This window comes from Ascaphus truei, chromosome 10 (genome assembly GCF_040206685.1).
Source record: "Ascaphus truei isolate aAscTru1 chromosome 10, aAscTru1.hap1, whole genome shotgun sequence".
Taxonomy (NCBI): Eukaryota; Metazoa; Chordata; class Amphibia; order Anura; family Ascaphidae; genus Ascaphus; species Ascaphus truei.
The window spans coordinates 5,602,333-5,628,185 of NC_134492.1; the positions used below are offsets into that span (position 1 = coordinate 5,602,333).

The following is a 25,853-nucleotide window of genomic DNA, read 5'->3' on the forward strand; positions in this document are numbered from 1 at the left end:
TAACATTTGGGATGTACATTGATACCCTGACATCCAAAACCTATGCCAAACTAGGCGTACTTTACAGGAACAAATCCTCCCTAAGTCTGCTGGTCAGAAAGCATATCGCACAACAGATGCTAATGCCAACTATCGACTATGGGGACATAGTATACGGCTCGACACCCCAAACCCACCTTAGCAAACTTGACACCCTCTACAATGCAATATGCCATTTTGTTCTCCAATGCAACTACAGCACACATCACTGCGAAATGCTCAAAGAACTAGATTGGTCATCACTCGAGTCTAGGGGCAAAGTTCACCTTTCCTGTCTTGCTTTGAAATACTTTCTGGGCAAGCTTCCCGCCTATCTGAACAAGCTCCTCACCCCTACCACATGCAGCACTTATCAACTGAGATCTGACTCCAAAAGACTGTTCATGGTCCCAAGGCTCAACAAAGTATCCGGCTGCTCCTCCTTCTCTTACCGTGCACCCCAAAACTGGAACAACCTACCGGAGACTCTCACTGCCGCCACCAGTCTAAGTTCATTCAAAACTAAAACTGTCTCACATTTTAACCTGGTCTGTAACTGCTACATACACCTATAATATATATTATCTCTAACTGTGCATGCAATATCTTGTATATAATGTATACCCTGTTCAGTTATGTAACTATGTACAGCTCAACCCCGTTATAGGGCGATCCACTACAAAGCGTTCCGAGTGTGGCCCCCGATTTAAAGACATCTCCAAGGTTTTTATTTTTATAACATTTAATGCTTTATTGCTAACGGACACACATACATACACACAAACCCCTCCCCCTTACACCATGTGGGAATTGAACCCAGTCACATTCATCACACCAATCCTCTGGTGTAGCAGCTAGAGAATTGCACTAGCACACGAAAGGTCATGGGTTCGATTCCTGCAGGTGTATTATATAAAATGTATTCACTGTTGGGCTGTCATGGGTCAGAGAAGGGTCATGCTCCTCCTCTGCGCTCAAAAGGTACGTAAGTGCCATGCACGTGGATGTGGACCCGGTTACAATGCGCTCTCATTATGTGGACCCCGAGCACTGTGTTATAATGGGGTTCAGCTGTATTTGTAACCATGTATTATTTGTCATCTTAACTCTGTGCCATACTTGAAAACGAGAGGTAACTCTCAATGTATTTCTTCCTGGTAACACATTGTATAAATAAATAAATGGTTTACATCTATTTGTGATGTTCTGCGTGTGACTAAGTGCAGACACGCATGCAGGGCCACAGACAGCTTCCCTGCATCCCTCTCTTCTCTCTCCTACACCCCCCGCTCTCTCTCTCTCTCTCTCTCCACCACCCCCACCTCGCGCTCTCTCCCACATTCCCTCCCACACCCCACCTCTCTTTCCCACACCCCCAAACCCCTTTCTCTCCCCCACACCACTGCCTCTCTCTCCCACACCCCGCCCCCTCTCCCACACTCCTGACCCTTCTCCTACATCCCCGCCCCCTCTCTGTCCCACACCCCGCCCCCTCTCTCTCCCACACCCCGCCCCCTCTCTCTCCCACACCCTGCCCCCTCTCTCTCCCACACCCCGCCCCCTCTCTCTCCCACACCCTGCCCTTCTCTCTCCCACACCTCACCCCCTCTCTCTTTCACATGCTGCCCCTTTCTCTCTCCCACACCCCGCCCCCTCTCCCACACTCCTGCCCCCTCTCCTACATCCCCGTCCCCTCTCTCTCCCACACCCCATCCCCTCTCTCACCCACACCCCGCCCCCTTTCTCTCCCACACCCTTCCCCCTCTCTCTCCCACACCCTGCCCCCTCTCTCTCTCACACACCCTGCCCACTCTCTCTCCCACACCCACCTCTCTCTCTACCAAAAAACCCCACCTTTTTCACTCCAACACCCCTGCCCCCTCTCTCTCCCACACCCCACCTCTCTCACCAACACCCCTGCCCCCTCTCTCTCCCACCCCCCCACCTCTCTCCCACACCCCGCCCCCTCTCTCTTCCCCACCCCCTTTCTCTCCCACACCCCCACCTCTCTCTCCCACACCTCGCCCCCTCTCGCTCCCCCACATCCCCACCTCCCTCTCTCCCACACCCTCCCTCTCTCTCCCACACCCCATCTCCCTCTCTCCCATACCCCCACCTCCCTCTCTCCCATACACCCACCTCCCTATCTCCCACACCCGCCTTCCTCTCTCTCCCACCTTGCCTCCCTCACTCTCACCCCGTCTCTCCCTCTCTCTCCCACACCCTGCCTCCCTCTCTCTCCCACACTCCATCTCCCTCTCTCTCTCCCACACCCCATCTCCCTCTCTCCCACACCCGCCTCCCTCTCTCTCCCACACCCCTCTCTCTCCCACACCCCTACTCCCTCTCTCCCACACCCGCCTCCCCCTCTCTCCCACACCTCGCCTCCCTCTCTCTCCCACACCCTGCCCCCTCTCTCCCACACCCGGCCTCCCTCTCTCTCTCTGTCCCCCATACCCCCTCTCTCTTCCTCACATAGGGTTGCCAGGTGGCTTGTCCAAAAATACTGTAGAAAATGGTAAAATATGCGCCCCCCTTCCCCCCCAATACATATAAAAAAAATACCCCCACGCCCCCAAATACATATGAAACATACCCCCACCTCCCCAATACATATACAAAATACCCCCACCTCCCCAATACATATATAAAATACCCCCACCTCCCCAATCAAATTCAGACTTACCTTGGGGATGGTGTCAGGTACTATCATATTGGCTAATGGTAGCTATATTTGTAAATACCCTAAACTCTAAATACACATTGAAGTGTGGAGTATTTTGTGATGTGGGGGTCTGCTACAATATATATGCCACATTGTGTCTCCACACTGCAACAATCTTTCATAGCAGTTGTGGTTTCACAGGAATTGGTTGCATATTTTTCCCTTGATACAGAGGGCAGCGATCACTAAGGGTGAGTCCCCAGTCTTCACTGTGACACGCTCGCCCGGGGGGGGGGGGGGGACAGCGCGTGCACAGCGCTACACCGCGATCTGCGGTCTGGGGGGAGAGGGAAGGTTTGCAATGGGAGGGGGCGTGATGGTGGGTTTGCGGGGGCGTGGCCATGACGTCCCACGGCTGGTTCACCCTCATTGGCTGCGGGGGCGTGGCCACGCCTCGGTCGCAAACCCTGCCTGCCTGAAAACCTGTCGCGCACCACTGGGGAAAGGTGCGCGACAAGGTAGGATCTGGGACCGGAGGTACTGGGGGGGCGGGGCTTGATCGCACAGCGCACGGCGAGGCGTGCGCCGTAGTAGTTAGTGGGACCGCAGCCCAACACCCAACGCAAAACAAATGAGCTACATCTATCTGAAGGTTAATATTAGGATTAGATTATATATAGAAATCTCACATTGTCAGAGATATGGGTTACTAAGAACAACTATTAGTAACGTTATCTCAGGGAGGAATTTAGCCATCTGTTATTACCCCTTTTGCCACATTTTTTCACCAAACTGCAGACTTTATTTAGACTAAAACAAAAAGTGCTCGTGGCGCAAAGTGACCAAAACGAAACAATTCCACGTGCAAATAAACCCAGTGAATAATATACACTGAAAACACATAATACTGTCACTCCATATGTATCTCCAGACTTTATTTAAGCTATTACTGCAGTTTATACTTATTTCTATTTGTATTATATCTCACAAAGTGTATACCTGAGTATTTTCACATTGCAGGAATCCTCATTGGGACTCTTTTCACGCACATTTATATGTACAGTATATAGGCACCGTTACTTTATGGCATTAGGCGTATACTGTCCCTCCCACTTGTGAGATTTTACAATAGGTGGTGATTCTATTCAAATCACCCACAGTGGTAATGTGCAGGTTTCCAAGTAACAAATCAAGTTTTAAAACCCATTTCTTTTGTTGAAATAAAATAATTAAATAAATGAAATTAAATAATGATATATTAATGGAGATGGATTTCCATCGCTTTGCAGTACAGAGGCCTACTATTAAAGAGGCTGAGTGCATGTCTTTGAGGGAATACTTTCTGTTTCTACTATCATATGATATCCCCGTATGCACCCCCTATATACTGTATATTATATATATCAGCTGAGCGGAAACTGTTTTCTTATCTAATGGTGTCAGGTCAGGCACGGTGGCTGCGGAAGGGCAGAGGGGGGGCGGTGGTTGCTGCAGAGAGGAGGGGGGAGGCAGTGGCTGCGAAGGGGGGGCCGGTGGCTGCAGAGAGGAGGGGGGCAGTGGCTGCGGAGGGGGGGACGGAGGCTGCAGAGAGGAGGGGGGCAGTGGCTGCGGAGGGGGGGGCTGCGGAGGGGGGGACGGAGGCTGCAGAGAGGAGGGGGGCAGTGGCTGCGGAGGGGGGGGGGCGGAGGGGGGGCAGTGGCTGCGGAGGGGGGGCCGGTGGATGCGTAGGGGTGGACAGTGGATGCAGGGGGGGGCGGCGGCCGGTCAGAGCAGTTGCCCACATGCCCAGCTCTCCCCCGCTGCAGGCTTCTCTCTCCCTGTCTGTCCCACGCAGAGGTGTCTGAGGCTGATGCACGCCAGGCCCCTCTCTCACGCCGGCGTGCACCAGAAGCCCAGATGACTTCCGGCGCTGGCGTCAGAGGACCCGGCGCGCGTCAGAATCAGACACTTCTGCGTGGGACAGAGAGGGAGAGAGAAGCCTGCAGCGGGGGAGAGCCGGGCATGGCGGAAACCGCCGGTCCCCCCGCATCCACTCTGCGTTCGGAGAGAGATAATACCGGACACATACATGTCCGGTATTACCTTTCATTTTATACCGGACGGAGGGGCAAAATACCGGGCTGTCCGGTTCAAAACAGGACACCTGGCAACCCTATCCTCGCACCACCACCTCTCTTTCTCCAACAACTCTTCCTTCCTCTCTCACCTCCTCCTCTCCCCCCCCACCACCACACACCCCGCACCACCACCACTCAATAACCCTTCCTCCTCCACTCTCACCACCACTCAATAACCCTCCATCCTCTCCCATCCCCCACCACTCAATAACCCTCCCTCCTCTCCCACCACTCAATAACTCTCCCTCCTCTCCCACCACTCAATAACCCTCCCTCCTCTCCCACCACTCAATAACCCTCCCTCCTCTCCCATCCCCCACCACTCAATAACCCTCCCTCCTCTCCCACCACTCAATAACCCTCCCTCCTCTCCCACCACTCAATAACCCTCCCTCCTCTATACACACCAAGTCTCCCTCCCCCAATACACATAATAACCCACCTCCACCAATACACAACCACCCCGCCCTATACACAAAATAACCCCCCTCCCCAATAAACATAACTCCCCCTCCCCAATACACATAACTCCCCCTCCCCAATACACATATCCCCTCCCCAATAAACACAACCCCCTCCCCAATATAAGTAATAACCCTCCTCACAAAATATAATACTGCCCATTATTATACAGACTGCCCCTCCCACTACAGTATATACATAATAACCCCCCCTACCCCAAAACACATAATAACCCCCCAAAACACATGGTAACCCAACTACTGCAGGGCACCAAATATCCAGAGATGAAAACTGCTTTTCAGCTTCAAGATAACACTTCTGCTTGACCCCCTGTGTGCCAGAGGGGCAATAACAGTTGACTTGATCCCCCCACCCCCCTGTCCGCAGACCTGAGCGCATGTTACACAGATCTCCTAGGAATAGGAAAAGAGAATATACTGCAAGCTATTTACTCATTGGTTTCTCATTGCATTTATTAGAATGATGGGAAATAATGATTCAATTAGTGGGGAGCACCTTATACATCATTTACCATCATAATCTAGCCTATTCATATACACAGCGACTCAAGTAATACACATTGCTAGTTTACTAATAAAGTATAGATTGTTGTAAACATACATACCATGTGTACCAGTACCAGTACCAGTACCAGTACCAGTACAAACACTCTGCACATTGAAAATCCCGATTGATCACTTGGCTAAAACTCAGGATGTACGTGAAATAATATTGGACCAGCACAAGTACAAACAACATGTGCAGTTGAGGGATATAATCTCTGCCTCTCTCTCCCCCTCCTCTACCCCGCTCTCCCCCTCCTCTACCCCGCTCTGCCCCCTCCCTCTCCCCCTCTCCCCTACTCCCTCTCCCCCCTCTCCCCTACTCCCCCACTCCCACTCCCCCTCTCCCCCACTCCCCCTTCCCCCTCTCCCCCACTCCGCCTCTCCCCCCTCTCCCCCTCCCTTTCCCTCTCCCCCTTCCTTTCTCCGTCTCTCTCTCCCCCCTCCCTCTCCCCTCCCCCTTCTCTCCCCCTCCCTCCTCTCTCCCCCCCTCTCTTTTCCCTTTCTCTTTCTCTCTCCCCCTCCCTTTCTCCGTCTCTCTCCCCCTCCCTTTCTCCGTCTCTCTCCCCCTCCCTTTCTCCGTCTCTCTCCCCTCCCTTTCTCCGTCTCTCTCCCCCTCCCTTTCTCTGTCTCTCTCCCCCTCCCTTTCTCCGTGTCTCTCTCTCTCTCCCTCATTCGTTTTCCCTCATACTACTTGGTCCATGTTGTCCTGCTGTTTTGGGAGAAGGTATAATCTTCTTCCTAACCTTTATACGTTTCCGTATGTGAGATAATCAGAGGTTTGGGAGGATTGAGTTCATCCTTTTGTGGAATTTAAAGTGTTCCATCAATGTAGCTGCATTGTTTTTTGTTTGTATGTATATTAAATAACAATATTCTGTCGTGTCAGCAGATTATGGGGGAATCCTTTGCCAATAGTTCCCTATTAATAGATCTGTCGGTGCTGGTTCAATATACAGTCTGTTTTGTGCCCCGAGGGCCTGCTGTTTAAAAATCTTTAGCTGTATATTCTATCACTTCAAATGCTTTTTATTTTATTTTGGGTCATATTTCGTTGTTTGATCTAAATAATTCTGCGGACTGGTGGTACTGAGCCACAGCTCATAATAATAATAATAATAATAACTCAAGGGGAAGACACAGCGCTGTGGGTAAGGTGCTGGGATTCCAAGAGATGCCTGTGGGCTGAATTTATATTACAGGGTGGATGCAGCATAACCCGGGCGGGAGGGAGAGCTGGGGCACGTATCCGGGCCCAGGGGCTGCGGGGGGCCCGGCCAGCCGGTGCTGGTAGTAGGCCCAACTTCTATGTCCAGCTGCCGGGCCTCTGGTTGCTGTCAGGCACCGGTTCCACCAGCTGGTGCCTCTCCCGCCGGTCTGCGCTTGAAGCTGCGTGCACCTGGAAGTCAGGCCGAGCTTCCGACGCGCACCGGCAGGAGAGAAAGGCGTGGGAAGGGGCAAGCACCAGGGGTGGGCCGAGAGCCGGCGCCCAGTGGTGGCAACCAGGGATAAGTGCTAATTGTATTTGGGGATGTAGGGGGTGATAGTAATGGTATTTGTGGGGGTAGCGGTAATTGTATTTGGGAGGGGTAGTGGTAATTGTATCTGGGAGGGGTAGTGGTGTTTGTATCTGGGGGGTGTAGTAGTATCTGTATTTGGGGGGGTATTGGGGGTAATTATTGTGGGGTAATTGTTTGTGTGGGGGGAGGGTTGTATGGTTTTGGGGGGATAATTGTGTGTATGGCCAGCGGAGGAGGGGGAAATGAGGGGGGGATTAGAGGAGCGAGATTGAGTGATGGGGGAGAATAAGAGAAAAGAGGGGGAGAGAAAGTGAGGAAGAGAGGGGGGAGTGTGAGAGACAGAGGAGGCAGACAAAGGGTGTGAATGGGGAGGGCTCACAAGGCCGTTGACAAGGGCGGGGTGCTGACACGGGGAGGGGGAGGGGGTAGGTGAAACTCTAGTTCTGGGCCTTGGGAAATCTGTGGCGGCCCTGGGCATAGCATGTGAATATAACCAGTCCTAGAGCCTCCAGTGTTTAGGTTTGTCCTGGTCATAACTGTGCCATTATCTCAGCCGCGTCTGTCACACTTGTAAGGGGCACTGCTGCTTTGTGGGGGATGGTTTCTTATAGGCATTTTCAGATAGTAAGTGGGCTGGATATATATATATTAGAGTATCTTTCATTTGCTATGGGAGGACCGCCTCGTTCACACTTTCATGGCCAGAAGGTTCTGCGTTGTTGTCACATCACTTAGAATAGGATCTGAAGAAGCTGCAAACTGAGACAGATATATGAAGACAATGTTGAAATATGTTTTCCTGTCTATCTCTAGGTGCATTTGTCGTGTGCTGGACACCTGGCATGGTGGTCTTGCTTCTCGATGGCCTGAACTGCTCTCAGTGTGGGGTGCAGCAAGTCAAAAGGTGGTTTCTTCTGCTCGCCCTGATGAACTCGGTCATGAATCCCATCATCTACTCCTACAAAGACGATGAGATGTGGAGGACTTTCAAGAGGATGATCTGCTGTTTCAAGTATGACAGGAGAGATCGTCGCTCTTCCAGAATAACTTCAACGCTGCATAGCACAAGAAGCAATGATACCACTTGTAACTATTTAGAGGAACACACAAACCATTTACCCATAACGATCAAAGAAAACACATGAGCTGCCCGACACTGGGGTTTGCATGGCATGAGGGTAACGCTGAGGTAGCTGTTTTCATTGTTATACGGTATCATGAAAAGAAACTGCTTGATTAAAAACATACTGTGTAGAGCATGAAAAATGAAAATAAAATACTTGACATTGACATACATGTGGAAGGCTCTTTGGGAATGTTTCATATGACAACACAATGATATCACCCTAGTTAGGAGCAGCAGTTCAAGCCTATATACTTCTCGTACTTAAGTAGTATTAGCACCGTTGTTAATACAGAAAATGTAGTTAATATTAGTAGTTGGTCAGGTTAACATATAAAAAGTAAGCCCAGGATTCCCACAGCATTCCCACGTTGAATTCCTGCTCGCTGATGCACTGTTGCTGCTTTATGGAATTGTTACTAGTTACACTGTTTCCCAATATATAAGCTTCCCCTGGGCTATATGGTTCTGCAAAACAAACGGAAAAGTATTGGTTGAAGTACTGGCCCAGTATATGTTGCTGCTTTATAAGGGAATATATTTGAGAGGCATGTTATGTTGTGACACTGTTTGCACATATGTCATTTGTAATAGAGTGCTATTTTGAATCACTGATTCCCAATGGTCAGATTGGAATAATAAAAGTATTGATACCTTGTCCTATTTGAAAATGAACCCCAGTTAGGAAAAATTGGGGCGTAGCTGTATTTTAGAAATATTTACAGAAATCACTGTTTTACTGCCAAAAGGAATGATGTTTTCAAACCGTAGTGTTAATACTGTATGTAGCCCCAGGGGTCCAGGTACCAAGAAAGGGGTCTGGGTTCATGCTTTTGCATAAAAAAATTGGCCTTTTTTCCCCGTCTGAAAAGCGACATATTTATTAAGTGTATTTCTACTGTTGTTGAATTTGGCATCTAATGGGCTATAAAAAGACTTATGCCGCTTTTAAGGTGACGAAGAAAACAATGCAGAAAACCGTCAAGAAAAGTATAACAAGGCGCACATTTCTTAATCCATAGTCTGGCGCCAATATGCAAATGTGGCTCCGCCCTAACTCCTCCCACTTGCCCCATAAATCCCTCTTATCCCGTAGCAGACGTACCCAGAAATGGCGCAACTAAAAATGACTACATAGATGCTGGATGTCAAATGTATAGTTCAGTGCGAGGTGTGACAAAATAAACACTTTGCACCCACATTTTGCCTCTGATATATAGAGCCCCTAATGCAGTGGTGGCCAACTCAAGTCCACAAGGGCCACCAAGATTTCAAGTTTTGAGGTTATCCCTGCTTCAGCACAGGTGGTGCAATCGTTGACTGAGCCACTGATTAAGCCACCTGTGCTGAAGCAGGGCTATCTTTAAAACCTGACCTGATGGTGGCCCTTGAGGACTGGAGTTGGCCACCCCTGGACTAGAGACATCACACTTCCACCATTGGAGATGCCATGGTCCTATTACCCGTGGGTCACTGGTATGGAGGGTTTCATGCATATTGCAGAGTTAAGCTGAAGGGTTCTCGTGAATCCAACTGCTGTTTGTAAAAACAAGTGACAGTGGCGCGCTGGTCTGATCATGAACGTGTCTGTTTGTCTGTCTTATTAAAAATGGTTTCATGATTGATTGCACTTAGTGACTTTGTCCTGCCCTATCTTCCGATGCTTATAGTTGTACCTGCTCCCGTGTACGTCTTCGTACTGCTGGATGATAATTGCGTGTTTCATCCCAAGGGAGATATATTAGTGAGATGCTGTAGTAACTCCTTTCCAAGAAGAGGCGTCCCGGTGAAAGAGTGCCGGAGTTCCCTGGGTCACTGCTCAGCACTTACTCACCATACCCAGCAGGCCTACATAATTACATATGCAAGTCTGCACTTATCTTAACCCCTTCCCTGCTCTGCAATGCTTTGCTGGCCACTTCAGCACAGAAGGGGTTAAGAACATGTTTTTCTCTGCCTTTTCGACTATCCGCAATAACTGCATTTCACCAGCCCGACGTGTCTTGTATCCTGTTTCATTGGGGACAGGTTTAAGTACATACGTGTGTAAGCAATGGTACTATTCGTGGATGATGCACGTCGTAACCCCTGCACTGCCAGAAAGGCCGGTGTGACCCGGCACATTTCATAGAAAATTTAACATTTTACTTTAAAGAACCTGATACCCATGATGTGATTGAAATTAACAGAGGATCCTGATTTCATTCTAGTAAACCAATCTGTACAGAAAGGGGTGACCTTTCAGGCACCCATATGAGATCTGTTTGCACCCGGTAGGTAGCGGGTTATCACTGCAAACTCCAGCCGCTCTACATTTCCTGTTCATATAAATAGAAACATGCACCTAAGATTGTTCCAACGTGTTTGTTTGACTTTTATTTCTGTGTAGATGTTAGTGTTGTGATACAGTATAGCACTGACATTGCATGGGGCGCTGTGCATAGCATTGTCCAGGCATCAGTGTCATACTGTACAATGTCATTATTGGTGCCTGAGACACAAGGAGATTTAGTGACATATCCAAGGTCACAGGGACCAGGGGTCTAAGAATAAAAGTGGGTGTAAAAAAAACCAGTGTTCGGGGAGCTGCACCCACATCACCAAGTGAGACTCATTCTTAGATCATACATCCTAAAAAATAGAAAACCCCAGAAAAAGCTTACACAGATTACAGGTAAACAACACAAGGCTGCAATCAATATGTGGGAATATATAAGGAACTATTAAACATATTGATCCACATAAAATACTTTCAACAGGCAAACAGTGCAATGATCTCTGTGGGTTTAGAAAGCAGTACCTTTTTTGAATGAGAAAGAGGTACTTTTGAATAACAAGATTACCCTGGCCTCACTGCTAAGGATCCCCTCTAAATTCCCTTATTAATAGCGCTGCACAAAGCAGGAGCGGTGTATTTAACAAACACACACATTAACTAACCCAGGGGCGGGCAACTCCAGTCCTCATGGGCCACCAACAGGTCAGGTTTTTAGGATATCCCAGCTTCAGCACAGGGGGTGCAGTCTTCGAGTGAGTCACTGATTGAGCCACCTGTGCTGAAGCAGGGATATCCTGAAAACCTGACCTGTTGGTGGCCCTTGAGGACTGGAGTCGCACAGCCCTGAACTAACCACTAATCAGACTTTTTTCTATGCAACTTCTGCCCAAGTATTCAAAGATTTTTCTAGCCAATCATGAATCAGAATTCAAGCAGCCAATCACACCGTAGCTTAAATGCCGCACAGTAACGCTGGGACAGAACAATGAAAATGTTCCATACAAAAAAATAAATACAAATAAAATGTTACAAAATGTAAAAAATACACCTATCACGGTAACGCCCTTAGAGGGCCAGTCCTGCCTACTATACGGGGAAACGAGCCGTGGGCGATGGCAGGTTTAGCAGAAGCTGCTACGAGTTTTGATTTAATATTTCGAAGGAAGCCAATATCACCGACATGTTTAAACATTTGTGGGACCCACTAGGTGTAACTGCCCTTTTAAATACATTATTATTAATTATTCATTATTATTCTCACCTACTTATTTTAATGTTGTCCCTTGTGACGCTCTCTTGAAGTGACAGCCAGGCACCATCTTGTACCTACAGTTACTTGCGACCTCTTGTAACCGCAGTTACCAGGGAAGGTGAAAATCTCGTGCGCTGTTGTCTCAAGATGTTATTTAATTAAAGAGAAGACGCACACTGGACACGTCTGGCAGAGCTTAAGTTGCTTTACGTGAGTACAAAATCCCTTAAGAACAATTTGCTGGGCATTGGCACCGGAGGAAGCAGCTGCAGGATTACCTGTGGGTTTCCCAAAAGTATAAGTTAAGGATATTTATACAATGTTCTCTGAAGTATCACTCGGACCATCTATTTCTTTATAAACAGCTTTATAAACAAAGCTTTTCTATGCAAGTGTTCTGACTGAATTAACGTTAGAAGCTGTTGGGCTCATGCCACACACAAGTCTACTGCCAAACATTGGGTCAGCACGGAGCTGTGTGCTGGGGCTGTGCGAGGTACACAGAGAGACATTGATATGTGTCCAGTCAACAGATTCATTAGGAGCATAGCTAATATAACTTTAATATTGATATGGGCAAGATTAACAAAACTGCTCCTCATCTTTGACCACCTGGCTCAGTGCAGAATTCCTATAAAACATCATCTCACGGTGTTTGCAGGATGTGCAGTTTTATATGGCAGGGCACTCATACCCAGTCCTATAACCTAAAACAGGTCCGGGTTTCAGGATAATCCAGCTTCAGCACAGGTGGCTCAAACAGAGGCTCAGAAGACTGAGCCTCTGATTGAGCCACCTTTGCTGAAGCAGGGACTGATTGAACCACCTGTGCTGAAGCTGGTATATCCTTAAAATCTGACCTGTTGGGGGGGGGGGGGGGGAGGCTTGAGGATGGGAGTTGTGAACCTCTGTATTATGGGACACATTTATGATGTGCCGGTACGCATTATCGCGTCTGTTTCCAACGCTAACGCTCATTGATGTAAATGGGAATTGACGCCGAAATGGGGGCAATTACCGATACCAACACTTAATAAATGTGTCTTATTTATACCCCCCTAGAGAGAACCTTCACAGCACACATTCTTGCCCACAGCAAAATGAACTGATTTACCCGTGAGAGAGACGCAAATAGCTGCGGCTTTTCTTAAAAGAGTCTGCCATTTTTTATTTGGTACAGGGTTTGGAACATATAGGTTTCCCTTAAAGTAAACGTTTTCTGCAGGCGTATTATTTGTGTATACAAACTTTTCACGATGTGCAGACATGGTTACTCTTGCGTCTGGAAAAAGACGAGGTTTTGCCGACGTTTTCAAATGTTTTTATGTTTCATTCACATGAATAAACCTCTTGCAGAAATCTTCATCCCCTCACACGGAGACTTGAAGCATGGGGTCCCAAGAAGTATTTAAGGTATTATTGTGTAGCCGTGTGTTTGCTCAGGTATCTTGTGACACCTTTTAATGGACCGATGATAGAGTTTGGTCTTGTGTAAAACTGTCTGAGGGGTGTAGGGGGGGAGCAGTTAAATATTGCTGGGGTTCTGCAAGTGGAGAGGTGAGCGGATTACTACAACTTAGCAATATAGTATAGGACAGGGGCGGCTAACTCCAGTCCTCAAGGGTCACCAACAGGTCAGGTTTTCAGGATATCCCTGCTTCAGCACAGGAGGTGCAGTAGTTGACTGAGCCATTAATTGAGCCGCCTGTACTGAAGCAGGGATATCCTGAAAACCTGACCTGGTGGTGGCCCTTGAGTTGAGGACCGGAGATGGTCGCCCGCGGGATAGGACGATGGTTGAGGTGGTTTACAAAAAAGGGTCGTACTCTGGGGTTGTAAATAGCACAGTAATGGTACTCTGGGGTTGTAAATAGCACAGTAATGGTACTCTGGGGTTGTAAATAGCACAGTAATGGTACTCTGAGGTTGTAAATAGCACAGTAATGGTACTCTGGGGTTGTAAATAGCACAGTAATGGTACTCTGAGGTTGTAAATAGCACAGTAATGGTACTCTGGGGTTGTAAATAGCACAGTAATGGTACTCTGAGGTTGTAAATAGCACAGTAATGGTACTCTGGGGTTGTAAATAGCACAGTAATGGTACTCTGAGGTTGTAAATAGCACCGTAATGGTACTCTGAGGTTGTAAATAGCACAGTGATGGTACTCTGGGGTTGTAAATAGCACAGTAATGGTACTCTGAGGTTGTAAATAGCACAGTAATGGTACTCTGAGGTTGTAAATAGCACAGTAATGGTACTCTGGGGTTGTAAATAGCACAGTAATGGTACTCTGAGGTTGTAAATAGCAGAGTAATGGTACTCTGGGGTTGTAAATAGCACAGTAATGGCACTCTGGGGTTGTAAATAGCACAGTAATGGTACTCTGGGGTTGTAAATAGCACAGTAATGGTACTCTGGGGTTGTAAATAGCACAGTAATGGTACTCTGGGGTTGTAAATAGCACAGTGATGGTACTCTGGGGTTGTAAATAGCACAGTGATGGTACTCTGGGGTTGTAAATAGCACAGTAATGGTACTCTGAGGTTGTAAATAGCACAGTAATGGTACTCTGGGGTTGTAAATAGCACAGTAATGGTACTCTGAGGTTGTAAATAGCACAGTAATGGTACTCTGAGGTTGTAAATAGCACAGTAATGGTACTCTGGGGTTGTAAATAGCACAGTAATGGTACTCTGGGGTTGTAAATAGCACAGTAATGGTACTCTGGGGTTGTAAATAGCACAGTAATGGTACTCTGGGGTTGTAAATAGCACAGTAATGGTACTCTGGGGTTGTAAATAGCACAGTAATGGTACTCTGGGGTTGTAAATAGCACAGTAATGGTACTCTGGAGTTGTAAATAGCACAGTAATGGTACTCTGAGGTTGTAAATAGCACAGTAATGGTACTCTGAGGTTGTAAATAGCACAGTAATGGTACTCTGGGGTTGTAAATAGCACAGTAATGGTACTCTGGGGTTGTAAATAGCACAGTAATGGTACTCTGGGGTTGTAAATAGCACAGTGATGGTACTCTGAGGTTGTGAATAGCACAGTAATGGTACTCTGGGGTTGTAAATAGCACAGTAATGGTACTCTGGGGTTGTGAATAGCACAGTAATGGTACTCTGGGGTTGTAAATAGCACACTAATGGTACTCTGGGGTTGTAAATAGCACAGTAATGGTACTCTGAGTTTGTAAATAGCACAGTAATGGTACTCTGGGGTTGTGAATAGCACAGTAATGGTACTCTGGGGTTGTAAATAGCACAGTAATGGTACTCTGGGGTTGTAAATAGCACAGTAATGGTACCATACCCCCTAGTACCATCACACTTCGTTAACTGGTGCAGGATGTGCCCGGAGGATGGGAGAGGCGAGAAGGGGTGAGGATTACAGTGGATTCTAAAAGATGAATCCTCCTGTTTGTGTATTGTTGAGGTTACTCAGGACAATTCCCACAGTAAGTGGGACATTTGGGAGCTCTGCTCTTCCTCTGAGAAGTGCTGGTTTTAAATCAAGGGAATCATTGTTCATCCAGTGAGGAAGACAGCACCTTCCTCATTCCAAGGCGCAGGAGGTCTCGCTCAGCTTGTACTTCTGGCAGAGTTTCTTGTGCTGTTCAGTTTTAAGACCTAAGTTTTAAAGCATATTTACCCTTTCACTGCCAGATGGGCAAGCAATGTGCTGCAGAGCCCCCCTTCCCCTCCCCCCGGCAGCATTTACAGCATATCCCTTAAAGTTTCACTATATTTCAACACCAAAAATCAACCTTTTTTTCCCCACACAGATTTAAAAGCTGCGTTATGTGGCGAGAAGTGCATTGCTGTTTAATTATTCCCTAATCCCAAAAGGATGATCCAGACACTAGAACAGGGGTAGCCAACTCTAGTCCTCAATCCGTTATACCGTCATGTACCATATTTATCAATAATTGTCACATTTTGGTACTTACATTGTAACATAATCTGGTTATTACCTACAGAATATTGCATGACTAGTCAATGCACCATATATAAGGTAACATACATTTTATATTGTATAAACAATTATTTGATGCATTATCCAAGCATAATTATTCCAGAAAACTCAGATATATTTGCTAATATTCTGCTATGTACAATGGGTCTTGGAAGGTGCGATCACATATTACAACTCTCATCTACGTAGCAAAGACATGAAATTGCATTTCTAGATAGAGCCATGGAGGAGCCTAAAATTGTAAATATACGGTAACTGGTTCGTGTATATGTACCTAGAAAATGACAATGTGTTTAACGTAGGACATCTGCTCGTCACTCAAGCTTCTGCCTCTCCAGCCTCCATCCTGTGGGCACACAGGATGGTCCATAGGGATTACTAATCCTACAGATAAACAAGTGAATCCCACAACTATAACCCATTGAGCACAGATCTGCAAGCAAGTAATACCTGGTTGTGTCAAAGTGTGCACCCGTGGATTGTAGGGTTCAGTCCCACCTTTCACCCTGTTTTTGCTTCCACAGTTGCTGTCTGGTTCCTGATGGATCTGATATTGTTCTTCGTCCCATCACTCCTTCTCTTCCTGACGGTAAATCTCTGTCCTACCACTGAAGTTGCCATATTGCTTCATGGCAAAACCAACAGAGGGGGCAGCAAGGGAATATAAATGCAAAGCAATCATAAACGTGGGGGGATATTAACCCTTTTTTACCTGGAATAGCCAGAATTGTAATTCTCTGCAGTTACTGAACCCTTAAAATATAGTCGTTTTCCTATACTCTATTTTAGAATGCCAATTTACGTATGTATTCTTTTACAGATTATGTGGTTGCAACGATTTAACACACTTTTTGTGTTTTCTTTAGTGAGTCTCGTCTGTCTTTTTTACAGCCTGTCCTACATTAGGAAATAGTACAGGTTCCTCTTAGAAGTAACGGCTTTGAAACCTACACTATGTGATCTGGTGATATCTGTACAAATAGAACTATTAGGAGCCTGTATGAGAAGAAAGGGGTCGGAGGACTGGACGAGGGTAACACGTTCACATTTAAACCTGGGAAATGTTTTAGGCTAATTCCCAACCTGTGTTACAAATTCCTCTCACACTGGAGGAGTAACATTAAATTATAATACCTCAAATAACCTCCACAAAGCTAATTTTGCATAACCCTTTTGCATACGCATTGTCTAGGAATGTGTTTATTTTATCCTTTCTCTGGCTGTAACGCATTGGGCAACTGGCATAGGACAAAATATTTTGGTTCGGATGGTAAAAAATATAATAAAATATTAAAATATAATAATATGCTTTGTATCACACATTAATAATTTTGATCAATGTGCGGAATGTTGGCGCCCTGTGGATTGGAAATATGCAAATATTGTCTGATGGTCCTTAGAATTCCTGCTCAGTACTTCTTAATAACATTTCAAACTATTTGTAATATTTTTGTTTTAGCAGACAATTTCTGGGTGGCATGATCTGGATAATACACAATTTGACTGTTGGCCGGTGGAGCAACCCAACGAACAAAACATGATCGATTGCATGGGTTTGTACTGATTCTATCGTACGGGTTTGTACTGATTCTACCGTACGGGTTTGTACTGATTCTACCGTACGGGTTTGTACTGATTCTACCGTACGGGTTTGTACTGATTCTACCGTACGGGTTTGTACTGATTCTATCGTACGGGTTTGTACTGATTCTATCGTACGGGTTTGTACTGATTCTACCGTACGGGTTTGTACTGATTCTATCGTACGGGTTTGTACTGATTCTATCGTGTACGGGTTTGTGCTGATTCTATCGTACGGGTTTGTGCTGATTCTATCGTACGGGTTTGTACTGATTCTATCGTACGGGTTTGTACTGATTCTATCGTACGGGTTTGTACTGATTCTATCATACGGGTTTTTACTGATTCTATCGTGACATTTAATATGTGTGTATTAGGAGTGGCATGAAATTCACGAATGGAAACCCTAAGAAAACGTGTCCGTATCCCTCCTCGGCGGGCGGGATTGGGTAGTTATTGGCAGTGGGGACTGGGAAGTCATTTACAATATAGGAAGACAAAAAAAAAACGAAGAAAAACTCACAAAGTTCAGCGTCAGTAGGAGTGATTGGGAATATTACACAGGTATAATGCCTTATTGCCACCTCTTTGTGTGATATGTTGGTATACATCATGGTATACAGCTCCAATATAATGTAGCTATAGAACCCTATGAAAACGCTATGACATACTGAGATACATTGAGATATGTTGTGTCTGCTGAAACGGTGTCACTGTGAACATCCTATATATATTATATAGCCTGGGTTCCCCCTGGTCCCCGATTCGTCCCATTACCTCTTGCCACAGCTGCGAATGGCAGCAGAGGCTGGGGAGAGGTGCTAGAGCTGAGGAGGGTAGTGCAGGCATTGCGGGCAGTCAGGCAAGGCGACCATCTTGGTATTGATCGCGCATGCGCAGTGCAGTTGTGCACAGATAACATTCTTATATGCACTGTTTTTAAGTTAAACCTTGCCTGCTTTATTCAATGTACCATCGCTGGAAGAAGAGATCAGTGTATTTCGAAAGCTCGCACAAATAAAAGCATTTTGTTAGCCACAGAACGGTATTGTCTATTCATTTTTGATTATTAAAGCTCGGCTAACACGGTACCGATACCCCTACATCATATATATATAGGCATTATTTACCTGGGGAAGGCTTGTAGCTAATGGCAATTTTTGACTTCCAGTTCTTACCTCTGCAAATTCTTCCCGTTTTATTTTTCACGCACAGAAACGTTCAGTTCTATAAACTCTACCCTGGCACCGTTTCCTTCAGCCTTATACTGGGGTTTCTGTTTAAGATGGTTTATTAGACACACCCTTTGCAGATTCACCAACACAAAGACACATTTTTAAATAAAAACAAACAAGGTTTCAGTACCAGCCTTAATAATGAGTCATATGGCGATACTAATATACTGTACTTTAAAACAGGACTGGCCAACGCCTGTCCTCAAGGGCCACCAACAGGTCAGGTTTTCAGGATATCCCTGTTTCAGCACAGGTTGTTCAAACAGCGGCTCCGTGAACGACTATATCACCTATGCTGAAGCAGGGATTTCCTGACCTGTTGGTGACCCTTGAGGACTGGAGTGGGCCAGCCCTGTTTTAAAGGCATAAACATATCATTGTCTCTTGGTGTAGGTCTGGAAATGGCTTGGCTTGTGAAACCTCCGGAGAAAGTGATCCTTGGTCAGGAATTTAATGTTACATACTCAGTCTCCGTACACGACAGTTTCTACCAGAGCGCCGTCAAAAGGAACATTTTTAGCTTCAGGTAAATAACCAGATTCGGTCAATTTATTTTTGTTTTAATGTTGGATTAGTTCAGGGGAGCGCAAACGTTTGGAGCTGCACCCTCCTGCCGGGTCACCCATGTGCTCGCGCCCCCCTTACTTTTTTTACCGCCGTCAAATGACGCCACGGGTGACATCACATGACCTCGTTGCCATGGCGATGGACATCATTCATGTAACGTCACATGGCCCCGCGGTGACATTTAATGCTGCATTGCCATGGTGACACAGCACAACAAGTCTTCTGCATCCCGGTAAGTAGGTTACAAAGGCCTCGCGCCATCCCCCGGAATTTAAATGCCTTGGGGAAGAGCGAAGACCTCTGCAACCGCCGCGCCCCCCCCAAAACAATCCCGCGCCCCCCAGTTTGCGCACCCCTGGATTAGCTCACAAAGAAATGGGGATTCTGTAGTCACAAGCTGCCATTGCTCGCAAAATAACCATCAGTGTTTTATTTTTATATAATGTGCATAGCTCAGTATAAAATGTGTGTTTTCCCCCTTAGCAACGCCAGTGACGCCAAACAGTTTTGTGAGGAGATTGAGTGCCCGGTGGATTGGAAATATGCCACAGAGGAAAACTGTTGCATCTACCATGCGAATATTCACTCCTGTCCCTTACAATTCATGGTCAGTACTTCTTAGTAACTTATTAGCTATGTTCTAAAGCAGAGGCCTCCAACCCTTTCTGGTAAAGAACCCCACAATTATATTGTGAAATCCGGAGGATCCCGAAACCTCTCTAATAGTGCGTCTGAGATCAGATACATTGTAAGGAACCCCAACACTCTCTAATAGCGCGTCTGAGATCAGATACATTGTAAGGAACCCCAACACTCTCTAATAGCGCGTCTGAGATCAGATGCATTGTAAGGAACCCCAACCCTCTCTAACAGCGCGTCTGAGATCAGATGCATTGTAAGGAACCCCAACCCTCTCTAACAGCTCGTCTGGGATCAGATGCATTGTAAGGAACCCCAACCCTCTCTAATAGCGCGTCTGAGATCAGATACATTGTAAGGATCCCCAACCCTCTCTAATAGCGCATCTCAGCTCAGATGCCTTGTAAGGAACCCCAACCTTCTCTAACAGCGCGTCTGAGATCAGATGCATTGTAAAGAACCCCAACACTCTCTAATAGCGTGTCTGAGATCAGATGTATTGTAAGGAACCCCAACCCTCTCTAATAGCGTGTCTGAGATCAGATGCATTGTAAGGAACCCCAACCCTCTCTAATAGTGCATCAGAGATCAGGTGCCTTGTAAGGAACCCCAACCCTCTCTAACAGCTCGTCTGGGATCAGATGCATTGTAAGGAACCCCAACCCTCTCTAATAGCGCGTCTGAGATCAGATACATTGTAAGGATCCCCAACCCTCTCTAATAGCGCATCTCAGCTCAGATGCCTTGTAAGGAACCCCAACCCTCTCTAACAGCGCGTCTGAGATCAGATGCATTGTAAAGAACCCCAACACTCTCTAATAGCGTGTCTGAGATCAGATGTATTGTAAGGAACCCCAACCCTCTCTAATAGCGTGTCTGAGATCAGATGCATTGTAAGGAACCCCAACCCTCTCTAATAGCGCATCAGAGATCAGGTGCCTTGTAAGGAACCCCAACCCTCTCTATTAGCGCGTCTGAGATCAGATGTATTGTAAGGAACCCCAACCGTCTCTAACAGCGCATCTGAGGTCAGATACATTGTAAGGAACCCCAACCCTCTCTAATAGCGCGTCTGAGATCTAGATGCATTGTAAGGAACCCCAACACTCTCTAATAGCATCTCTGAGATCAGATGCATTGTAAGGAACCCCAACCCTCTCTAATAGCGCGTCTGAGATCAGATGCATTGTAAGGAACCCCAACCCTCTCTAATAGCACGTCTGAGATCAGATGCATTGTAAGGAACCCCAACCCTCTCTAGTAGTGCCCGAAAGTAGATGCATTGTTAATTCTTCTGTGTTTAGTACACTTATCAAATTACAGGGACTTCTTTAGGGATGCCCAGGGAACCCAAGGATTCCTAGGAACACTGGATGAAAAACACTGTTATAAAGTAAGCATGAGGCAATCACTTAACCCCTTGTGTGGGACAAAACAAACAGATATATTTCCAAAAGATCAGAGCACCCACAAAATGGCGGGCAGTCTCCAGGTCTCAAGAGAAGCAGCAAACACATTATGGGTTTGAAATCATAAATGTCCCAAAGTTGGTTTGCATTTTCTTTTACAGCAGCTGTTGCTTGTTTATCAATGGGAAACCTGCCGTTTGGGATATTTACATCGTGGGAGTCGCAATGTAAAAAGGGGCATGCATGCCTGATAACATTTCCCTCATCAATGACGTGTCTGGCAGCCATTTTGATTTCCATTTGCACCAGAATGATAACTAAATTCTTCTTGAACCAATAAGTTATCGGTTCTAAGCAATGGTTTTGCTCTCTAATTTATGTAATATAAAATATAAAGCAAAACAAACCTTGTGTTGGGAGGATTGCTGCTTTATTTAAAGATGTGATTATTTTACTTTCAAACGAGCTCCTACAACCCAATATTTGTGTTTCTTTGCAATCTTTATTATGTATTTAAATATTCCTATAGATAATCCAGAAATGCTAAATCGAAAGGTAAAAATCCATGAGGTAGAAAAGCAGCAGTCCCATTTTTTGGGGGGTTGTCTAATAAAAAATATAAATATATATGGGCATACGATCATCCAGAGAAAGTGGCAAGGTCCCTTCCCGATGACATCTCAACTTTCTATTGGCTGCTGGAGTGAGCCTGACCCTGGGGCCATACTGTGTCCACCATGACAGTATTCTTACCCTGTGGACAAAACCAGTTGTATCTCAGGAACAGGGGGATCCCCACAGTACGGGGCGCTGAACATCAGCTCTGCGGGACCACCTGGATCAGGTAATAAAAAATACTCCCCCCCCTCTCATAAAAAAAATGGGGAAAAAGTAGTTTTAATGTAAAAGTGTCGGTTTTGCATCAGCGAGGCCCCACTGAAGTCTATGAGAATACTGATGTTAATTAGTGAGACTGACTCGAAATCAGAGCCACTGCCTGAAAATCATTAACAGGTCTGCGCTGATTACAAGGAGTACGGTTAATAGAAACGTATAATTGGCAGAACATATGTTATGCATGAAAATGCACGTATATAGTTATCTATATAGGCCCACACATGTACACAATTAGGAAATAATATCACAGTATGGTGAGTGGGGAAGCTGGGGTACTACAAAGTTTGTTTTAAAGGGTTTTGCTTAAGAAAATCTCCCGGTTTTCAGCACAAATACTCAGTATTAGGGTCACCCATTGGTCTCCTGAATTATAGCTTTTAGCTTTGCTAACTTTTATGGCACTTGGTTGGACAACTGAATGTGGTTAGAAAACAAAAACAAAGGCAGTCGCTGGGACGGCAGAGTGTGTGTTACAGCTGCAGACCCAACAATATCCTACACGTGTGTTTTTTAAAATAAATCAGTTCTGTACTATGAGAAAATACTTGAGCAAAAAAAACAAACATTTAAAATACATTTTTAATGTATTATAATGTAACAGGCCTTTTTTGTTCCTATAGCAACCATTGACAAAGTCACATCCCCTTCCTTTTCTGAAACTGGCTCTGTCACACCCCTTTTTGAGCCCTGCCCTCTCTCTAGCAGTGCACCAATTGTATCTAGTGACTACCTGGTCACATGATCCTCCCCACAGAACAGAGCCGAATCTTCGCTGATTGATCACAGGAGAACGGATCGATCGGCAATTTAGCTAATCACTTGTCAGTGAGCAGATTGTATTGATGCGCATATTGAATGTCAACAACATTAAAAAAAAAATAATAATAAATGGCAGCTTGAACTGCTGCTTTAAGGGGTGTAAAATCTCAGTGTACCCCACAATGGGAAGCAATATACTGCATAAAGCACCCCTCGTTCAGCAGTGTGGTGAAGAGTAAACCTGACTCCCTGGTACAGAGAAACCTCCTTAGGAAGGGGTCTGGAGCGGCACTGACTCACGTGTTTCGGCTGAAAGATTGAATGGGGATTTCTGTATGCAAATGGGTTACTGGCTCCAGCGGAGATATGTAGAGACATGTCCGTGTGATGCAAGAGGTTCCCAGCCAGGCCGCAGTAACCCTCCGAAGCACAGATCCGCAGACCTCTGCTAAACGGGGCTCGTAATGTAACATCACCTAAAATAGGACGTTCCCCCGAGGGTAACGAATATTCGCAAAGTTAATTATATGTAAAAACAACAGCCATTCTACATCTCATTAGCATAGGCTGAATGTCACGTTATTGTGGCATAACGTTGTGTTGTCATCCAATACCGTGACGTTAAGTGTGTCTAAGCCAGGGACGGCCAACTCCAGTCCTCAAAGGCCACCTACAGGTCAGGTTTTCAGGATATCCCTGCTTCAGCACAGGCGGTGGAGCCACCTGTGTTTTAGCAGGGATATCCTGAAAACCTGACCTGTTGGTGGCCCTTAAAAACTGCAGTTGGCCGTACCTGTTACATTCCAGGTCTGGTGTGCAGGTGAGGATACCTCTGTGCCCAGAACCTGGGAAACGTCCCCAATGTCAGTGCTGCCTCCCACAGCTGCTGCAAGTAGACATTGTGAAGCCACACGATAAACAAGCAGACACCAGGGAGTTTGGGGAATTCACTGAGGGAATCACTGACACACTAAAGGCTGATGTCCCCCCTTTAAGTTTCAAAAAGGTTAAGTTTTTTAAGTTTCCCAGGACAGACCTGAAAACGAGAGGTAACGCTCAATGTATTACTTCCTGGTAACACATTTTATAAATAAATAAAATAAATAAATAGAAGAGGTACCCCTTTCAAATTTTTTGGAGGTGGTGCTAAATGATCCCCACTCTAATGATGCCACTCTTACGCTATGTGTACCACAGTGGGACGGTGTGTTCTCTAAGCACGCAGAGGGTGTTCTTATTCTTGAACTGATTACTTTTGGCCAGCATAGAAATAAAACGGTTCCCGTGGCGTAATAGGCCTTAGGAAACACGCTAGCATTTTGCATACGTACTCATAGTAGGGTGAACTGACGTGTACTCGCTGCTTTCATGCTTTGTGAGGACACGTTATGGCACACGCGTTGTTCTGATGGGTGAACTCAACTGCAGTCCTCAAGCCCCCCCCCCCCCCCCCCCCCAACAGGCCAGGTCTTTGACTGAGCCTCTGTTTTAGCCACCTGTGCTGAAGCAGGGATACCCTGAGAACCTGACCTGTTGGAGGGGCTTGAGGACTGCCTTAACATATAGCCAAAGCTGCTTGCAAGGGCTTGTGCTCCAAAGCAAAGGAGGATTTGTTAAGCGGGAGTTTCACTGGCAAAGTTGCATTTCTATGTAAAGGCAGAAACCCAACTGTAACATACAAACATGTAACACGTGTCCTGTGTTCCACGCAGAAGCAAAGTGGAATCTGTGGTCCGTGGATTCCCGACGATGGTAAGATAATAACGCACACGCTATCTCAGGCCGGAAAAATGAGTCGGACAAACTGGACAAGTAAGGTAAGGATTTGAAGCAATAAGAAAAGCTGCATCTTGTATTAAAATGATACGGAATTTGTGCCGTAAACAGCAATCTGCATAATATAAGTCACAGTAAAACTTGCTTATGTATTATAATTACCGTGCTGCACGGGATTATGGGAAGCGTTACCCACGTGAGGGGGAGTCTCAGAGCGAGTGGGAGTTTAACATTCCCCATCACAAGTCTCTGTCCTGGGTTTATTAACAGGGCTATTTCTGAGCCATAATCTGCCTTAGAGCAGCAATACCCCCACACAATGAGATTCATTTTTGAACAGGATTGGAACCTGGCGATGGTCCGGAGCTGAGCCGCGTTCGTTTCTTATCTGCAGAGCGCCGCGTCCCCCCAGCTCCTGAGGCACCTACAGTTTTAGCGGCCTGGGGACAGTTTTTTTTAATTATACCGGTGACTTAGGGTTGCCAGGTGTCCAATATTGAACTGGACTGTCCTGTATTTGGACATTCAGTCGAGTAAAACATTAGAGGTAACACTGGACATGTATGTGTATACTGGTATCACCTCTATGGACATGTATGTGTCTGGTATTACCTCTCTGGACATAGTGACCTGACCGGCTTGGGGGGCCGCAGGATTTCCCTGAGCAGGGCTGTTGCTAGGTGGCTGAGCAACTTCCTCCATCCTGATAGGCTGCTGCTGGGTAATGCAGTCAATCAGAAGGAGGTTTAAGGAGCCTGGGAGAGAGGGGGGGCAAGGAGATGAGGAAACAACATGGAGCGGGGACAGGAGTATGTGTATCTCGTGCGTGTCACACCTTTCACCATTGTGTCCAGTATTTTTGGAGAAGCCGCTTGGCAACCCTAACGGTGGTCATCCAATAGCAAGCTACAACTTCACCCGGTCAGAAGAGTGGAGTCATTGGGCCGATACTCTCAAAGAGTTTGTCATTTCTGCTTCCTAATACTCATGTCACCATTTTTCAAGCTTTC

At 46.2% G+C, this 25,853-nt stretch overlaps 2 protein-coding genes across 5 annotated transcripts in view; both read left to right on the top strand.

Moving 5' to 3' along the window:
• Positions 1-10,088, top strand: part of LPAR3 (lysophosphatidic acid receptor 3) — a 57,067-nt gene extending 46,979 nt beyond the window's left edge. Inside the window, exon 3 of the mRNA XM_075615652.1 lies at positions 8,159-10,088. Coding sequence (XP_075471767.1) covers positions 8,159-8,490 — 332 coding nt within the window. The 3' untranslated portion in view covers positions 8,491-10,088. The remainder of the gene's footprint in view (positions 1-8,158) is intronic.
• Positions 10,089-11,641: 1,553 nt separating this feature from the next.
• Positions 11,642-25,853, top strand: part of LOC142503460 (atrial natriuretic peptide receptor 1-like) — a 59,579-nt gene continuing 45,367 nt past the window's right edge. The window contains exons 1-7 of one of the 4 annotated variants that reach the window (XM_075615648.1): positions 11,642-12,208; positions 13,355-13,411; positions 16,505-16,569; positions 17,440-17,533; positions 19,190-19,322; positions 19,847-19,970; positions 24,780-24,884. In XM_075615648.1, coding sequence (XP_075471763.1) covers positions 16,522-16,569; positions 17,440-17,533; positions 19,190-19,322; positions 19,847-19,970; positions 24,780-24,884 — 504 coding nt within the window. In that variant the 5' untranslated portion in view covers positions 11,642-12,208; positions 13,355-13,411; positions 16,505-16,521. The remainder of the gene's footprint in view (positions 12,209-13,354; positions 13,412-16,504; positions 16,570-17,439; positions 17,534-19,189; positions 19,323-19,846; positions 19,971-24,779; positions 24,885-25,853) is intronic. The other 3 variants (XM_075615650.1, XM_075615649.1, XM_075615651.1) reach the window with 3 other exon arrangements.